At 44.7% G+C, this 17,657-nt stretch overlaps 1 protein-coding gene across 1 annotated transcript in view; it reads left to right on the forward strand.

Moving 5' to 3' along the window:
• The first annotated feature begins 30 nt into the window (after positions 1-30).
• The window catches only part of LOC110485616 (slit homolog 1 protein), a 125,224-nt gene continuing 107,597 nt past the window's right edge, over positions 31-17,657 (forward strand). The window contains exon 1 of the mRNA XM_036940093.1: positions 31-721. Coding sequence (XP_036795988.1) covers positions 486-721 — 236 coding nt within the window. The 5' untranslated portion in view covers positions 31-485. The remainder of the gene's footprint in view (positions 722-17,657) is intronic.

The raw sequence follows: 17,657 nt of genomic DNA on the forward strand, positions 1-17,657 counted from the left end.
GAGAGAGGGAGGGTGAGAGTCCTTTTTTTTGGTCGTTCACTGTTCCCTCTTCTACAGGCAGAGAGCACAATGAGTCAATGAAAGCTGAAGGGAAGAGGAGCACTGTACAGCAGAGAGGAGAGAGAGAGAGAGGGAGCACAACCAAGAAGACGAAAGCACGAGAGGGAGATAGAAAGAAGTAAAGCTTTTTGGACAGAGGTCTAAACCAGATAATAAAGAGAACATCTGGTTTTAAAGCCAGGCTGGGATGAAGTATCAGTGACCGGTCATCTGAGGACTGACTACTTCACCTCTCTGTTTCCAGAAGGTGGTTTTCTGATCTTCCCTTTTCTATTAGGAACATTTGGACCATTTTCAACCCTCCACTTGGTCTCTGGTCAGGGGATCTTGCTAGCCGCAGTAACCCAGGTCTCTGGAGCCCTGAGTGGGGTTGAGGTAGAGGAGCCTTGTCTCTGGTTGCTGGTGCTTTGGGGCTGGAGGAGAGGATGGCCATGCCAAGGAGATCCATGGCTGGAGCCGGGTCAGGGGGCTGTGGAGCCAGGCTAGACCACGTTGGGGTGGCCCGGGCTGGGCTGTGGCTGCTGCTGTGGGGGTGCCTGCTGGGGGCTGGCGGGGTGGAGGCATGCCCTTCTCTGTGTACCTGTGTGGGAGCCACGGTGGACTGCCACGGCCTGGGGGTCCGGAACATCCCCAAGAATATCCCCAGGAGCACAGAGAGACTGTGAGTACTGGCGGGGTGTGTGTGTTCCCCTGTTTATGAGCGTGTTGTAGTGTGTGTAACAAACTATCAATGTGACTTATTGCCTGTGTGTGTGTGGGTTCCTGTGTGGCATACCATGTCCCCATGGTGTATGCCAGTCTAGTTAACTTCAAACACATTCAGCTCAGGGTTGTAACAATACCAGTGCCTTTCCACTTGACCCCTTGTCCCTTATATAGGATGCATCCCAAATTGCACCCTATTCCCTATTTAGTGCACTACTTTTGACCAGACTCTCTCTATAGTCTACAACACCAGTAATATCCAACTAGAGACTCTCTCCACTATTGTTACGGTTTTCATCCGGTGAAGGAGAGGCGGACCAAAATGCAGCGTGGTTATTTAGATACATGTTTAATAAAAGATAAACACGAACTATACAAACCGTGAAAACCTAAACAGCCTTATCTGGTGCAAACAAACACAGAGACAGGAACAATCACCCACGAAACACTCAAAGAATATGGCTGCCTAAATATGGTTGCCAATCAGAGACAACGATAAACACCTGCCTCTGATTGAGAACCACCCCAGGCAACCATAGACTTTTCTAGACAACCCCACTATACCACAATCCCAATACCTACAAAAACCCCAAGACAAAACACACCACATAATTAACCCATGTCACACCCTGGCCTGACCAAAATAATAAAGAAAACACAAAATACTTAGACCAGGGTGTGACAGTACCCCTCCCCCCAAGGTGTGGACTCCCGGCCGCACACATAAACCCATAGGGGAGGGTCCGGGTGGGCGTCTGTCAACGGTGGCGGCTCCGGTCGCGGGACGTGGACCCCACTCCAACAAAGTCTTAGTCCACTTAATATGCGTCCTTAGATATGCGACCCTCGCAGCCAACCTTGGCCTAGTAACCCTAACCAAGGGCCCCACTGGACTGAGGGGCACCTCCGGAATGAGGGGCACCTCCGGACTGAGGGGCACCTCGGGACTGAGGGGCAGCTCGGGACTGAGGGGCAGCTCGGGACTGAGGGGTAGCTCGGGACTGGGGGGTAGCTCGGGACTGAGGGGTAGCTCGGGACTGAGAGGAAGCTTGGGACTGAGAGGAAGCTCAGGCAGGTAGATGGCTCTGGCAGATCTTGGCTAGCTGGTGGTTATGGCAGATCCTGGCTGACTGGCGGATCCTGGCAGACTGGCGGCTCTGGCTGCTCCATGCTGACTGGCGGCTCTGGCTGCTCCATGCTGACTGGCGGCTCTGGCTGCTCCATGCTGACTGGCGGCTCTGGCTGCTCCATGCTGACTGGCGGCTCTGGCTGCTCCATGCTGACTGGCGGCTCTGGCTGCTCCATGCTGACTGGCGGCTCTGGCTGCTCCATGCTGACTGGCGGCTCTGGCTGCTCCATGTTGACTGGCGGCTCTGGCTGCTCCATGCTGACTGGCAGCTCTAGCTGCTCCATGCAGACTGGCAGCTCCTTGCAGACTGGCAGCTCTGGCTGCTCCTTGCAGACTGGCAGCTCTGGCTGCTCCTTGCAGACTGGCAGCTCTGGCTGCTCCTTGCAGACTGGCAGTTCTGGCTGCGCTGAACAGGCGGGAGACTCCGGCAGCGCTGAACAGGCGGGAGACTCCGGCAGCCCTGGAGAGGAGGAAGGCTCTGACAGCTCTGGACAGGCGAGTCGCACTGTAGGCCTGATGCGTGGTGCTGGCACTGGTGGTACTGGGCCGAGGACACGTACAGGAAGCCTGGCGCGGGGAGCTGCCACCGGAGGGCTGGTGTGTGGAGGTGGCACTGGATGGACCGGACCGTGAAGGCGTATTGGAGATCTTGAGAGCAGGGCTGGCACCAACCGCCCTGGCTGGATCTTCACCCTAGCCCGGCAGATATGAGGAGCTGAGATGTAGCGTACCGGGCTAAGCACGCGTACTGGGGACACCGTGCGTTCCACCGCATAACACGGTGCCTGACCAGTACCACGCCCGCCACGGTTAGCACTGCTGTAGCGCTGAGCTGGCACAGGACGTGCAAGTCTAGGGAGGTGCACAGGAGGCCTGGTGCGTAGGGCTGGCACCATCTTCACCAGCCGACTAGCACGCACCTCAGGACGAGTATGGAGAGCTGACCCAGGTGCCATCAAATCCCCGACACGCTCCGTCGGGCGAATTCCGTGCCTCATGCACCAACACAGCAACTCCCTCATAACTCTCTCTTCCAATTTCCCCATTAACTCCTTCACAGTCTCTGCTTCGCTCACCTCCAACACCGGGTCTGGTTCTGGTTTCCTCCTTGGCTCCTTACGATAAACAGGGGGAGTTGGCTCAGGTCTGACTCCTGACTCTGCCACACTCTCCCTGTGCCTCCCCCCAATACATTTTTGGGACTGACTCTTGGGCTTCCATCCGCGCCGCCGTGCTCGTCTCTCCAACTCCATTCTCCTATAACTCTCCTCGCACTGCTCCAGCGAATCCCAGGCGGGCTCCGGCACTCTCCCTGGGTCGACTGCCCACCTGTCTATTTCCTCCCAAGTCGTGTACTCCAGACTTCGTAGCTCCTGCTGCCGCTGCCTGTCACCACGCCGCTTGGTCCTGTTGTGGTGGGTGATTCTGGAAGGTTTTCTTCCGGTGAAGGAGAGGCGGACCAAAATGCAGCGTGGTTATTTCGATTCATGTTTAATAAAAGATAAACACGAACTATACAAAACAATAAACGTAACGTGAAAACCTAAACAGCCTTATCTGGTGCAAACAAACACAGAGACAGGAACAATCACCCACGAAACACTCAAAGAATATGGCTGCCTAAATATGGTTCCCAATCAGAGACAAAGATTAACACGTGCCTCTGATTGAGAACCACTCCAGTCAACCATAGACTTTTCTAGACAACCCCACTATACCACAATCCCAATACCTACAAAAACCCCAAGACAAAGCACACCACATAATTAACCCATGTCACACCCTGGCCTGACCAAAATAATAAAGAAAACACAAAATACTTAGACCAGGGCGTGACAACTATAGTCTACAACACCAGTAATATCCAGCTAGAGACTCTCTACTATAGTCTACAACACCAGTAATATCCAGCTAGAGACTCTCTCTACTATAGTCTACAACACCAGTAATATCCAGCTAGAGACTCTCTACTATAGTCTACAAAACCAGTAATATCCAGCTAGAGACTCTCTACTATAGTCTACAACACCCATAATATCCAGCTAGAGACTCTCTCTACTATAGTCTACAACACCAGTAATATCCAGCTAGAGACTCTCTCTACTATAGTCTACAACACCACTCTCTACTATAGTCTACAACACCAGTAATATCCAGCTAGAGACTCTCTACTATAATCTACAACACCACTCTCTACTATAGTCTACAACACCAGTAATATCCAGCTAGAGACTCTCTCTACTATAGTCTACAACACCACTCTCTATTATAGTCTACAACACCAGTAATATCCAGCTAGAGACTCTCTCTACTATAGTCTACAACACCAGTAATATCCAGCTAGAGACACTCTACTATAATCTACAACACCAGTAATATCCAGCTAGAGACTCTCTACCATAGTCTACAACAACAGTAATATCCAGCTAGAGACTCTCTCTACTATAGTCTACAACACCAGTAATATCCAGCTAGAGACTCTCTCTACTATAGTCTACAACACCAGTAATATCCAGCTAGACACTCTCTACTATAGTCTACAACACCAGTAATATCCAGCTAGAGACTCTCTACTATAGTCTACTACACCAGTAATATCCAGCTAGAGACTCTCTATTATAGTCTACAACACCAGTAATATCCAGCTAGAGACTCTCTCTACTATAGTCTACAACACCAGTAATATCCAGCTAGAGACTCTCTACTATAGTCTACAAAACCAGTAATATCCAGCTAGAGACTCTCTACTATAGTCTACAACACCCATAATATCCAGCTAGAGACTCTCTCTACTATAGTCTACAACACCAGTAATATCCAGCTAGAGACTCTCTCTACTATAGTCTACAACACCACTCTCTACTATAGTCTACAACACCAGTAATATCCAGCTAGAGACTCTCTACTATAATCTACAACACCAGTAATATCCAGCTAGAGACTCTCTCTACTATAGTCTACAACAACAGTAATATCCAGCTAGAGACTCTCTCTACTATAGTCTACAACACCAGTAATATCCAGCTAGAGACTCTCTACTATAGTCTACAACACCAGTAATATCCAGCTAGAGACTCTCTCTACTATAGTCTACAACACCAGTAATATCCAGCTAGAGACTCTCTACTATAGTCTACAACACCAGTAATATCCAGCTAGAGACTCTCTCTACTATAGTCTACAACACCAGTAATATCCAGCTAGAGACTCTCTACTATAGTCTACAACACCAGTAATATCCAGCTAGAGACTCTCTATTATAGTCTACAACACCAGTAATATCCAGCTAGAGACTCTCTACTATAGTCTACAACACCCATAATATCCAGCTAGAGACTCTCTCTACTATAGTCTACAACACCAGTAATATCCAGCTAGAGACTCTCTCTACTATAGTCTACAACACCAGTAATATCCAGCTAGAGACTCTCTCTACTATAGTCTACAACACCAGTAATATCCAGCTAGAGACTCTCTACTATAATCTACAACACCACTCTCTACTATAGTCTACAACACCAGTAATATCCAGCTAGAGACTCTCTCTACTATAGTCTACAACACCACTCTCTATTATAGTCTACAACACCAGTAATATCCAGCTAGAGACTCTCTCTACTATAGTCTACAACACCAGTAATATCCAGCTAGAGACTCTCTACTATAATCTACAACACCAGTAATATCCAGCTAGAGACTCTCTACTATAGTCTACAACAACAGTAATATCCAGCTAGACACTCTCTCTACTATAGTCTACAACACCAGTAATATCCAGCTAGAGACTCTCTACTATAGTCTACAACACCACTCTCTACTATAGTCTACAACACCAGTAATATCCAGCTAGAGACTCTCTACTATAATCTACAACACCACTCTCTACTATAGTCTACAACACCAGTAATATCCAGCTAGAGACTCTCTACTATAGTCTACAACACCAGTAATATCCAGCTAGAGACTCTCTCTACTATAGTCTACAACACCAGTAATATCCAGCTAGAGACTCTCTACTATAGTCTACAAAACCAGTAATATCCAGCTAGAGACTCTCTACTATAGTCTACAACACCCATAATATCCAGCTAGAGACTCTCTCTACTATAGTCTACAACACCAGTAATATCCAGCTAGAGACTCTCTCTACTATAGTCTACAACACCACTCTCTACTATAGTCTACAACACCAGTAATATCCAGCTAGAGACTCTCTACTATAATCTACAACACCACTCTCTACTATAGTCTACAACACCAGTAATATCCAGCTAGAGACTCTCTCTACTATAGTCTACAACACCACTCTCTATTATAGTCTACAACACCAGTAATATCCAGCTAGAGACTCTCTCTACTATAGTCTACAACACCAGTAATATCCAGCTAGAGACACTCTACTATAATCTACAACACCAGTAATATCCAGCTAGAGACTCTCTACCATAGTCTACAACAACAGTAATATCCAGCTAGAGACTCTCTCTACTATAGTCTACAACACCAGTAATATCCAGCTAGAGACTCTCTCTACTATAGTCTACAACACCAGTAATATCCAGCTAGACACTCTCTACTATAGTCTACAACACCAGTAATATCCAGCTAGAGACTCTCTACTATAGTCTACTACACCAGTAATATCCAGCTAGAGACTCTCTATTATAGTCTACAACACCAGTAATATCCAGCTAGAGACTCTCTCTACTATAGTCTACAACACCAGTAATATCCAGCTAGAGACTCTCTACTATAGTCTACAAAACCAGTAATATCCAGCTAGAGACTCTCTACTATAGTCTACAACACCCATAATATCCAGCTAGAGACTCTCTCTACTATAGTCTACAACACCAGTAATATCCAGCTAGAGACTCTCTCTACTATAGTCTACAACACCACTCTCTACTATAGTCTACAACACCAGTAATATCCAGCTAGAGACTCTCTACTATAATCTACAACACCAGTAATATCCAGCTAGAGACTCTCTCTACTATAGTCTACAACAACAGTAATATCCAGCTAGAGACTCTCTCTACTATAGTCTACAACACCAGTAATATCCAGCTAGAGACTCTCTACTATAGTCTACAACACCAGTAATATCCAGCTAGAGACTCTCTCTACTATAGTCTACAACACCAGTAATATCCAGCTAGAGACTCTCTACTATAGTCTACAACACCAGTAATATCCAGCTAGAGACTCTCTCTACTATAGTCTACAACACCAGTAATATCCAGCTAGAGACTCTCTACTATAGTCTACAACACCAGTAATATCCAGCTAGAGACTCTCTATTATAGTCTACAACACCAGTAATATCCAGCTAGAGACTCTCTACTATAGTCTACAACACCCATAATATCCAGCTAGAGACTCTCTCTACTATAGTCTACAACACCAGTAATATCCAGCTAGAGACTCTCTCTACTATAGTCTACAACACCAGTAATATCCAGCTAGAGACTCTCTCTACTATAGTCTACAACACCAGTAATATCCAGCTAGAGACTCTCTACTATAATCTACAACACCACTCTCTACTATAGTCTACAACACCAGTAATATCCAGCTAGAGACTCTCTCTACTATAGTCTACAACACCACTCTCTATTATAGTCTACAACACCAGTAATATCCAGCTAGAGACTCTCTCTACTATAGTCTACAACACCAGTAATATCCAGCTAGAGACTCTCTACTATAATCTACAACACCAGTAATATCCAGCTAGAGACTCTCTACTATAGTCTACAACAACAGTAATATCCAGCTAGACACTCTCTCTACTATAGTCTACAACACCAGTAATATCCAGCTAGAGACTCTCTACTATAGTCTACAACACCACTCTCTACTATAGTCTACAACACCAGTAATATCCAGCTAGAGACTCTCTACTATAATCTACAACACCACTCTCTACTATAGTCTACAACACCAGTAATATCCAGCTAGAGACTCTCTACTATAGTCTACAACACCAGTAATATCCAGCTAGAGACTCTCTCTACTATAGTCTACAACACCAGTAATATCCAGCTAGACACTCTCTACTATAGTCTACAACACCAGTAATATCCAGCTAGAGACTCTCTACTATAGTCTACTACACCAGTAATATCCAGCTAGAGACTCTCTATTATAGTCTACAACACCAGTAATATCCAGCTAGAGACTCTCTCTACTATAGTCTACAACACCAGTAATATCCAGCTAGAGACTCTCTACTATAGTCTACAAAACCAGTAATATCCAGCTAGAGACTCTCTACTATAGTCTACAACACCCATAATATCCAGCTAGAGACTCTCTCTACTATAGTCTACAACACCAGTAATATCCAGCTAGAGACTCTCTCTACTATAGTCTACAACACCACTCTCTACTATAGTCTACAACACCAGTAATATCCAGCTAGAGACTCTCTACTATAATCTACAACACCAGTAATATCCAGCTAGAGACTCTCTACTATAGTCTACAACAACAGTAATATCCAGCTAGAGACTCTCTCTACTATAGTCTACAACACCAGTAATATCCAGCTAGAGACTCTCTCTACTATAGTCTACAACACCAGTAATATCCAGCTAGAGACTCTCTACTATAGTCTACAACACCAGTAATATCCAGCTAGAGACTCTCTCTACTATAGTCTACAACACCAGTAATATCCAGCTAGAGACTCTCTACTATAGTCTACTACACCAGTAATATCCAGCTAGAGACTCTCTATTATAGTCTACAACACCAGTAATATCCAGCTAGAGACTCTCTATTATAGTCTACAACACCAGTAATATCCAGCTAGAGACTCTCTACTATAGTCTACTACACCAGTAATATCCAGCTAGAGACTCTCTATTATAGTCTACAACACCAGTAATATCCAGCTAGAGACTCTCTCTACTATAGTCTACTACACCAGTAATATCCAACTAGAGACTCTCTACTATAGTCTACAACACCAGTAATATCCAGCTAGAGACTCCCCATGTACTGTGCAGTTAGTCGACCCCTTGTGCAGGGGTTCTCCAACCTCTCCTCAGGGACCCGAAGTCGTTCCTTGTTTTTTTAAATCTATTCCAGAGCTAGCACCGCTGATTCAACTAATCATCAGACCGTCGACTAGGTAAATCAGGTGAGATAGTTCAGGGCTACAACAGAAGGGTGAAACGTCTGAGGGTTCGTGAGGAGAGGTTGGAGAACCACTGCCCTAGTGCACTTACTCAATGCCCACCAATCACACTAGCTGAACACACAGTCAGTACTTTCTTAGCCACGATAGGGCATTAACAGGCTCATTCCTCTCTCTCTCTCACTCACACTCTCTCTCTGTGTCACTCTCACTCACTCTCTCCCCCTCCTTCTGTGTGTTTGTTTGTGTCCCTCTTGGTGTGTGTGAGGGTTGGGATCTTGGGGAGGCTTAACATCATGTACTGTCTGTCTCAGGTCTGGAGTGCATGTGTGTGAATTATTAATGGTCCCAGGGGGGAGTGTGTGTCTGTGGGTCAGTGAAGCCTCTGAGTGGGTATTCTAGACACAGTGCCCTATTCCTCTCTCTGTAGAGGAATCACAGCAATGATGATGTCATAGTATGATGACTGTATTCCAGAGGTTCTTCATCCCGGGGGTCGCGTTTGAGTTTTTCCGCTAGAGGCACTACACACCTGATTCCACGAATCAAAGGTTTGATGATGAGTTGATTCGTGGAATCAGATGTGTAGTGCTAGTGGAAAACCAAAACGATCTGCCCCCCGTTGTGTACCCGGGACCAGGATTCAGAAACACTGATGTGTTGTTCAGTGATACAGTAGCTGACCTGTGTCAGATACAAACACTTCTACCTGTCCTCGTCAAGCCATGCATGAAGAGCTGACCCACTAGACTACAGTCAGAGGAGGTTCGACAATGTGCCGGTGTCACTGTGGTCTCTAAGGGGGTTGGTGATCCAGCTACAAGATATCCCCTAATACAGTAGCTCAGTACATCCACGACAGCCATAGTCATGTCGTTGTCTGATAGAGTTGGTTCAATCTCCAACAGAACTGAACCAGGGTTCATCTAGCAGTGCTGATCAAGGATCAGGTTTCAACTCTTATTCATTATGACCTGAAAAGCCAAACTGATCCTAGATCAGCAGTCTTGTTGTGAGAAGCGTTGTGAATAGTCTAGTAGTAGTAGTAGTAGTAGGTCATTACAGGGTGGGGTGTGTTAAACCTCTTGTCTGATAATTAGCATGTCAAGTGTAAAGTGATCTGTGTGTCAGGGAGGTAGATTGGGAACACACACTAACTCTCTCTCCTTCTCTCTCTCTCACACACACACACACACAGTGTGTATTCCCGTGGGGTCCCGGGGCAATAAGAGGGTGATTCATCATGGTAACTCCACCAGTCAAACAATATTCCTCCCCACTCCCTGGGGTATTGTCAAGGCAACGGTGAAAAATGGCTACCGCCTTGGGCTCTCGGGAACCGTTATTTGAGTGGGGAGGGGTGGAGGGGTGGGATGGAGGGAGGGGGGACAACATTGTCCATACCAGCCAGCAATATGCTTCCAACTTTGAACAAAGCAGTGCTGACAACAAAAGGCTGGTTTGATTTGAAATGGGACCTAAACTGAACCTTATTGTGGGGTTCAAGTGGGGTAGATATTATAGAGGGTTGGTATTGTTAGGTTCAAGTGGGGTAGATATTATAGAGGGTTGGTATTGTGAGGTTCAAGTGGGGTAGATATTATAGAGGGTTGGTATTGTTAGGTTCAAGTGGGGTAGATATTATAGAGGGTTGGTATTGTGAGGTTCAAGTGGGGTAGATATTATAGAGGGTTGGTATTGTGAGGTTCAAGTGGGGTAGATATTATAGAGGGTTGGAATTGTGAGGTTCAAGTGGGGTAGATATTATAGAGGGTTGGTATTGTGGGGTAGATATTATAGAGGGTTGGTATTGTGAGGTTCAAGTGGGGTAGATATTATAGAGGGTTGGTATTGTTAGGTTCAAGTGGGGTAGATATTATAGAGGGTTGGTATTGTTAGGTTCAAGTGGGGTAAATATTATAGAGGGTTGGTATTGTGAGGTTCAAGTGGGGTAGATATTATAGAGGGTTGGTATTGTGAGGTTCAAGTGGGGTAGATATAGAGGGTTGGTATTGTTAGGTTCAAGTGGGGTAAATATTATAGAGGGTTGGTATTGTGAGGTTCAAGTGGGGTAGATATTGTAGAGGGTTGGTATTGTGAGGTTCAAGTGGGGTAGATATAGAGGGTTGGTATTGTTAGGTACAAGTGGGGTAGATATTATAGAGGGTTGGTATTGTTAGGTTCAAGTGGGGTAGATATTAAAGAGGGTTGGTATTGTGAGGTTCAAGTGGGGTAGATATTATAGAGGGTTGGTATTGTGAGGTTCAAGTGGGGTAGATATTATAGAGGGATGGTATTGTGAGGTTCAAGTGGGGTAGATATTATAGAGGGTTGGTATTGTTAGGTTCAAGTGGGGTAGATATTATAGCGGGTTGGTATTGTGAGGTTCAAGTGTGGGAGATATTATAGAGGGTTGGTATTGTAGTCAGACAAAACAGAATGACACATCTATCATTTAGAAATATATATAACTACTACACACATTTATTTGAGAAGAACTTCATCATGTCAGTCCTGGCTTTCCCTGACTACTGTAGGACTATCCCAGTGTGTCTACTGTGGGACTATCCCAGTGTGTCTACTGTGGGACTATCCCAGTGTGTCTACTGTGGGACTATCCCAGTGTGACTACTGTGGGACTATCCCAGTGTGTCTACTGTGGGACTATCCCAGTGTGTCTACTGTGGGACTATCCCAGTGTGTCTACTGTGGAACTATCCCAGTGTGTCTACTGTGGGACTATCCCAGTGTGTCTACTGTGGAACTATCCCAGTGTGTCTACTGTGGAACTATCCCAGTGTGTCTACTGTGGGACTATCCCAGTGTGTCTACTGTGGAACTATCCCAGTGTGACTACTGTGGAACTATCCCAGTGTGACTATCCCAGTGTGTCTATCCCAGTGTGTCTACTGTGGGACTATCCCAGTGTCTCTACTGTGGGACTATCCCAGTGTGACTACTGTGGAACTATCCCAGTGTGTCTACTATAGGACTATCCCAGTGTGTCTGCTGTGGGTTTTTGGCCATTTTCTATAAAGTGGGACCATTTCTCTCTACCTTTTGTTAAGGACTACAGTATTATTAACAGAGAGTGTCTGCTCTAGCTAATGGGATTTCTTGTAGTGTGTGTGTGTGGACACCAGCTTATTGTCATGTCATTAAGAGGTCAAAGGTCATGGACCCCCACTCTGAGTCTCAGACTTGGACCCCTGTCCTTCTCCACTATGGGAAACTTAAATAAATCCCTCCGGTTTGTGTGTGTGTTCGGTATCAGAGAAGGGGATCTCTGTTCAGCTCCTGGAAGTTTAAACCCAAACAAATCTCTGCAAGGGTTGGAGCCACCGGCGGCGGTCACACACACCAGACGGAAAACACACACTGTGTGTGTGTATGTATGTATGTGTGTGTGTGTGTCTATGTTTCTGTAGTGACTCTGAGATGTCTTTGTGTCTTTTATTTACAGTGCCTTGCGAAAGTATTCGGCCCCCTTGAACTTTGCGACCTTTTGCCACATTTCAGGCTTCAAACATAAAGATATAAAACTGTATTTTTTTGTGAAGAATCAACAACAAGTGGGACACAATCATGAAGTGGAACGACATTTATTGGATATTTCAAGCTTTTTTAACAAATCAAAAACTGAAAAATTGAGCGTGCAAAATTATTCAGCCCCTTTACTTTCAGTGCAGCAAACTCTCTCCAGAAGTTCAGTGAGGATCTCTGAATGATCCAATGTTGACCTAAATGACTAATGATGATAAATACAATCCACCTGTGTGTAATCAACTCTCCGTATAAATGCACCTGCACTGTGATAGTCTCAGAGGTCCGTTAAAAGCGCAGAGAGCATCATGAAGAACAAGGAACACACCAGGCAGGTCTGAGATACTGTTGTGAAGAAGTTTAAAGCCGGATTTGGATACAAAAATATTTCCCAAGCTTTAAACATCCCAAGGAGTACTGTGCAAGCGATTATATTGAAATGGAAGAAGTATCAGACCACTGCAAATCTACCAAGACCTGGCCGTCCCTCTAAACTTTCAGCTCATACAAGGAGAAGACTGATCAGAGATGCAGCCAAGAGGCCCATGATCACTCTGGATGAACTGCAGAGATCTACAGCTGAGGTGGGAGACTCTGTCCATAGGACAACAATCAGTCGTATATTGCACAAATCTGGCCATTATGGAAGAGTGGCAAGAAGAAAGCCATTTCTTAAAGATATCCATAAAAAGTGTTGTTTAAAGTTTGCCACAAGCCACCTGGGAGACACACCAAACATGTGGAAGAAGGTGCTCTGGTCAGATGAAACCAAAATTGAACTTTTTGGCAACAATGCAAGACGTTATGTTTGCCGTAAAAGCAACACAGCTCATCACCCTGAACACACCATACCCACTGTCAAACATGGTGGTGGCAGCATCATGGTTTGGGCCTGCTTTTCTTCAGCAGGGACAGGGAAGATGGTTAAAATTGATGGGAAGATGGATGGAGCCAAATACAGGACCATTCTGGAAGAAAACCTGATGTAGTCTGCAAAAGACCTGAGACTGGGACGGAGATTTGTCTTCCAACAAGACAATGATCCAAAACATAAAGCAAAATCTACAATGGAATGGTTCAAAAATAATAAAGGTGTTAGAATGGCCAAGTCAAAGTCCAGACCTGAATCCAATCGAGAATCTGTGGAAAGAACTGAAAACTGCTGTTCACAAATGCTCTCCATCCAACCTCACTGAGCTCGAGCTGTTTTGCAAGGAGGAATGGGAAAAAAATTCAGTCTCTCGATGTGCAAAACTGATAGAGACATACCCCAAGCGACTTACAGCTGTAATCGCAGCAAAAGGTGGCGCTACAAAGTATTAACTTAAGGGGGCTGAATAATTTTGCACGCCCAATTGTTCAGTTTTTGATTTGTTAAAAAAGTTTGAAATATCCAATAAATGTCGTTCCACTTCATGATTGTGTCCCACTTGTTGTTGATTCTTCACAAAAAAATACAGTTTTATATCTTTATGTTTGAAGCCTGAAATGTGGCAAAAGGTTGCAAAGTTCAAGGGGGCCGAATACTTTCGCAAGGCACTGTATCTGTCTGTGTTTTTATGATGTATAGACACTTGGCTCTCTGTGTGTTCATACATGTGCATTTGTGTTTTTGAGTTTGGGTGTTCATTTAGGGGCTAGAAGTGATGTTAGTATGTGTTATTTGGTTTGGGTGTTCATTTAGGGGCTAGAAGTGATGTTAGTATGTGTTATCTTCTCTGGCTGCTGGCGGAGCTGCTAAACAGGTGTGACGGCCGAGGTTAACTATACAGCGGTAACTCTCCTCGCCACATTAGCTTCGCCCTCACGTGGGTGCTAGCAAGCATGCTAAGTAGTGCTACATATCAACAGCCGCTGTAAGCCAATCCAGTAGGGGGTGGAAGCTATAGTAAGCTTCGATTGGTCACTCGCGCCGCGATATCGCGGAGGAATTGCATAGAATTAAGCTTTCCCTAACTTTAGTCCCACTCCGTTCAGCTCCCTCAACCATGCTCACTTCACCAAACAGTACCCCGCCCACTCTGCTTCTCTCGCTTTCCTTCCATTCAAAATGAGTGGCTTCCGATGTTTTCACCGTGTGATGCCGCTGTATCGTCAACCCGGCCAAGAGTGGATTAGCGGTTAGCGTGCGGTGGCGGCTAGCAGGGGGTAAGAGAGATAAAGGGAAATAGATTAGACAGAGATGAGACGCCGTGGGGGGCTGATACCTCTGGCTCCACTCTGTCACATGACTTCTTAGACGCTCACTCCATCCCTGTGGTGTAAAGTACTTAAGTAAAAAGTACTACTTAAGTCGTTTTAATGGGTATCTGTACTTACTTTTACTTCATTACATTCCTAAAAAAAATAAAAATTACTTTTTACTCCATACATTTTCCCTGACACCCAAAAGTACTTGTTATATTTTTTGTGCTTAGCAGGACAGGAAAATTGTCCAATTGTCACACTTATCAAGAGAACATCCCTGGTCATCCCTACTGCCTCTGATCTGGCGGACTCATTAAACACAGATGCTTCGTTTGTAAATTATATCTGAATGTTGGAGTGTGCCCCTGGCTATCCATTTAAAAAAACAAGAAAATGGACCCAGTAATTTGAAATGATTTAGACTTATACATTTTAGCAATTACATTTAATTTTGATACTTAAGTATATTTAAAACCAAATACTTTTAGAATTTTACTCAAGTTGTATTTTACTGGGTGACTTTTACTTTTTTACTTATTTTCTCATTTTATGTTAAAGTATCTTTACTTTTACTCAAGTATGACTGATCTCAATTTCGACTGTCTCTTGTAATCATCGTGTGTGTTTAGTCAGTGACTGTCTCCTGTAATCATCGTGTGTGTTTTAGTCAGTGACTGTCTCCTGTAATCATCGTGTGTGTTTTAGTCAGTGACTGTCTCCTGTAATCATCGTGTGTGTTTAGTCAGTGACTGTCTCCTGTAATCATCGTGTGTGTTTAGTCAGTGACTGTCTCCTGTAATCATCATGTGTGTTTAGTCAGTGACTGTCTCCTGTAATCATCGTGTGTGTTTTAGTCAGTGACTGTCTCCTGTAATCATCGTGTGTGTTTAGTCAGTGACTGTCTCCTGTAATCATTGTGTGTGTTTAGTCAGTGACTGTCTCCTGTAATCATCGTGTGTGTTTAGTCAGTGACTGTCTCCTGTAATCATCGTGTGTGTTTTAGTCAGTGACTGTCTCCTGTAATCATCGTGTGTGTTTAGTCAGTGACTGTCTCCTGTAATCATCGTGTGTGTTTAGTCAGTGACTGTCTCCTGTAATCATCGTGTGTGTTTAGTCAGTGTGCTAACAGCAGAATGATTATGCAGCTGCTCCATGTAGTTCCAGTGTATTTAGGAGCAGCTGTGACTTGCTGCATCTGACACACATCACAGACCATTGAAGGATAGACAACCACAGAGATAACACATTAACAGTTAGTTCATTGTGTTTATCTTGATGATGGTAATACACATGGACACATACACGCACCCACCCACACACACACACTGCAGAGGACCCATGTGTGGCCAATCAGTGCAGACAACTCGTTTTAATCCGCTAATCAATCTAGCATCTGGGCGCTCGTGAAACCGGATTTAAAAAATCCATCAGATATGGACTGAATAATAGCACATTTTACTGGCACGGACAAATAATGGAGCTCAGGCATTTTAGTAGGAATTCAGGTATTCTATTTATTGTCAAATTTATTTTGGGGTTTGTTGTAGAATGCACAAAAATGTAAACACAACATGCAACAATTTCAAAGATTTTACTGAGTTCATATAAGGCCCTAATTTATGGATTTCACATCACTGGGAATACAGATATGCATTTGTTGGTCACAGATACCCTAAAAAAAGGGTAGGGGCGTGGATCAGAAAACCAGTCAGTGTCTGGTGTGACCACCTTTTGCCTCATGCAGTGCGACACATCTCCTTCACATAGAGTTGATCAGGCTGTTGATTGTGGCCTGTGGAATGTTGTCCGACTCCTATTCAATGGCTGTGCGAAGTTGTTGGATTATGGCTTGAACTGGAACACTCTGTCGTACACGTCCATCCAGAGCATCCCAAGCATGCTCAATGGGTGACGTCTGGTATGAAAGCCATGGAAGAACTGGGACATTGTGTATAGATCCTTGCGACATGGGGCCGTGCTGAAACATGAGGTGATGACGGCAGATGAATGGCACGACAATGGGCCTCAGGATCTCATCCCGGTATCTCTGTGAATTAAAATTGCCATCAATAAAATATAATTGTGCTTGTTCTCCGTAGCTTATGCCTGCCCATACCATAACCCCACCACCCCCATGGGACACTCTGTTCACAACGCTGCATCGAACTGCAGTCGGGTCAAGACCTTGGTGAGGATGACGAGCTTGCCTGAGACAGATTCCAGTTCTCTGTTTTTTGGTAAATTCTTTCCCAGGTATCCAGTAATTATCTTTTAGTTTTCTCATGATTTGGTTGGGTCTAATAGAGTTGCTGTCCTGGGGCTCTGTGGGGTGTGTTTGTGTTTGTGAACAGAACCCCAGGACCAGCTTGCTTAGGGGACTCTTCTCTAGGTTCATCTCTCGGTAGGTGATGGCTTTGTTATGGAAGGTTTGGGAATCTCTTCCTTTTAGGTGGTTGCCGAATTTAACAACTTTTTGTTAATTAGCGGGTATCGGACTAATTCTTCTCTGCATTATTTGGTGTTTTACGTTGTACACAGAGGATGTTTTTGCAGAAGTCTGCATGCATAGTCTCAATTTGATGTTTGTCACGTTTTGTGAATTCTTGGTTGGTAAGCGGACCCCAGACCTCACAACCATAAATGGCAATGGGTTCTATAACTGATTCAAGTATTTTTTGCCAGCTCCTAATTGGGATGTCAAATTATATGTTCCTTTTGATGGCATAGAAGGCTCTTCTTACCTTGTCTCTCAGATCGTCTCTCAGATCGTTCACAGCTTAGTGAAAGTTACCCGTGGCGCTGATGTTTAGGCCGAGGTACAGTAGGTATAGTTTTTTGTGTGCTCTTTGTCTTACTGAGATTTGCTTTCTGGGTCCAGGTCTGACA

This window comes from Oncorhynchus mykiss, chromosome 13 (genome assembly GCF_013265735.2).
Source record: "Oncorhynchus mykiss isolate Arlee chromosome 13, USDA_OmykA_1.1, whole genome shotgun sequence".
NCBI classification, from domain to species: domain Eukaryota; kingdom Metazoa; phylum Chordata; class Actinopteri; order Salmoniformes; family Salmonidae; genus Oncorhynchus; species Oncorhynchus mykiss.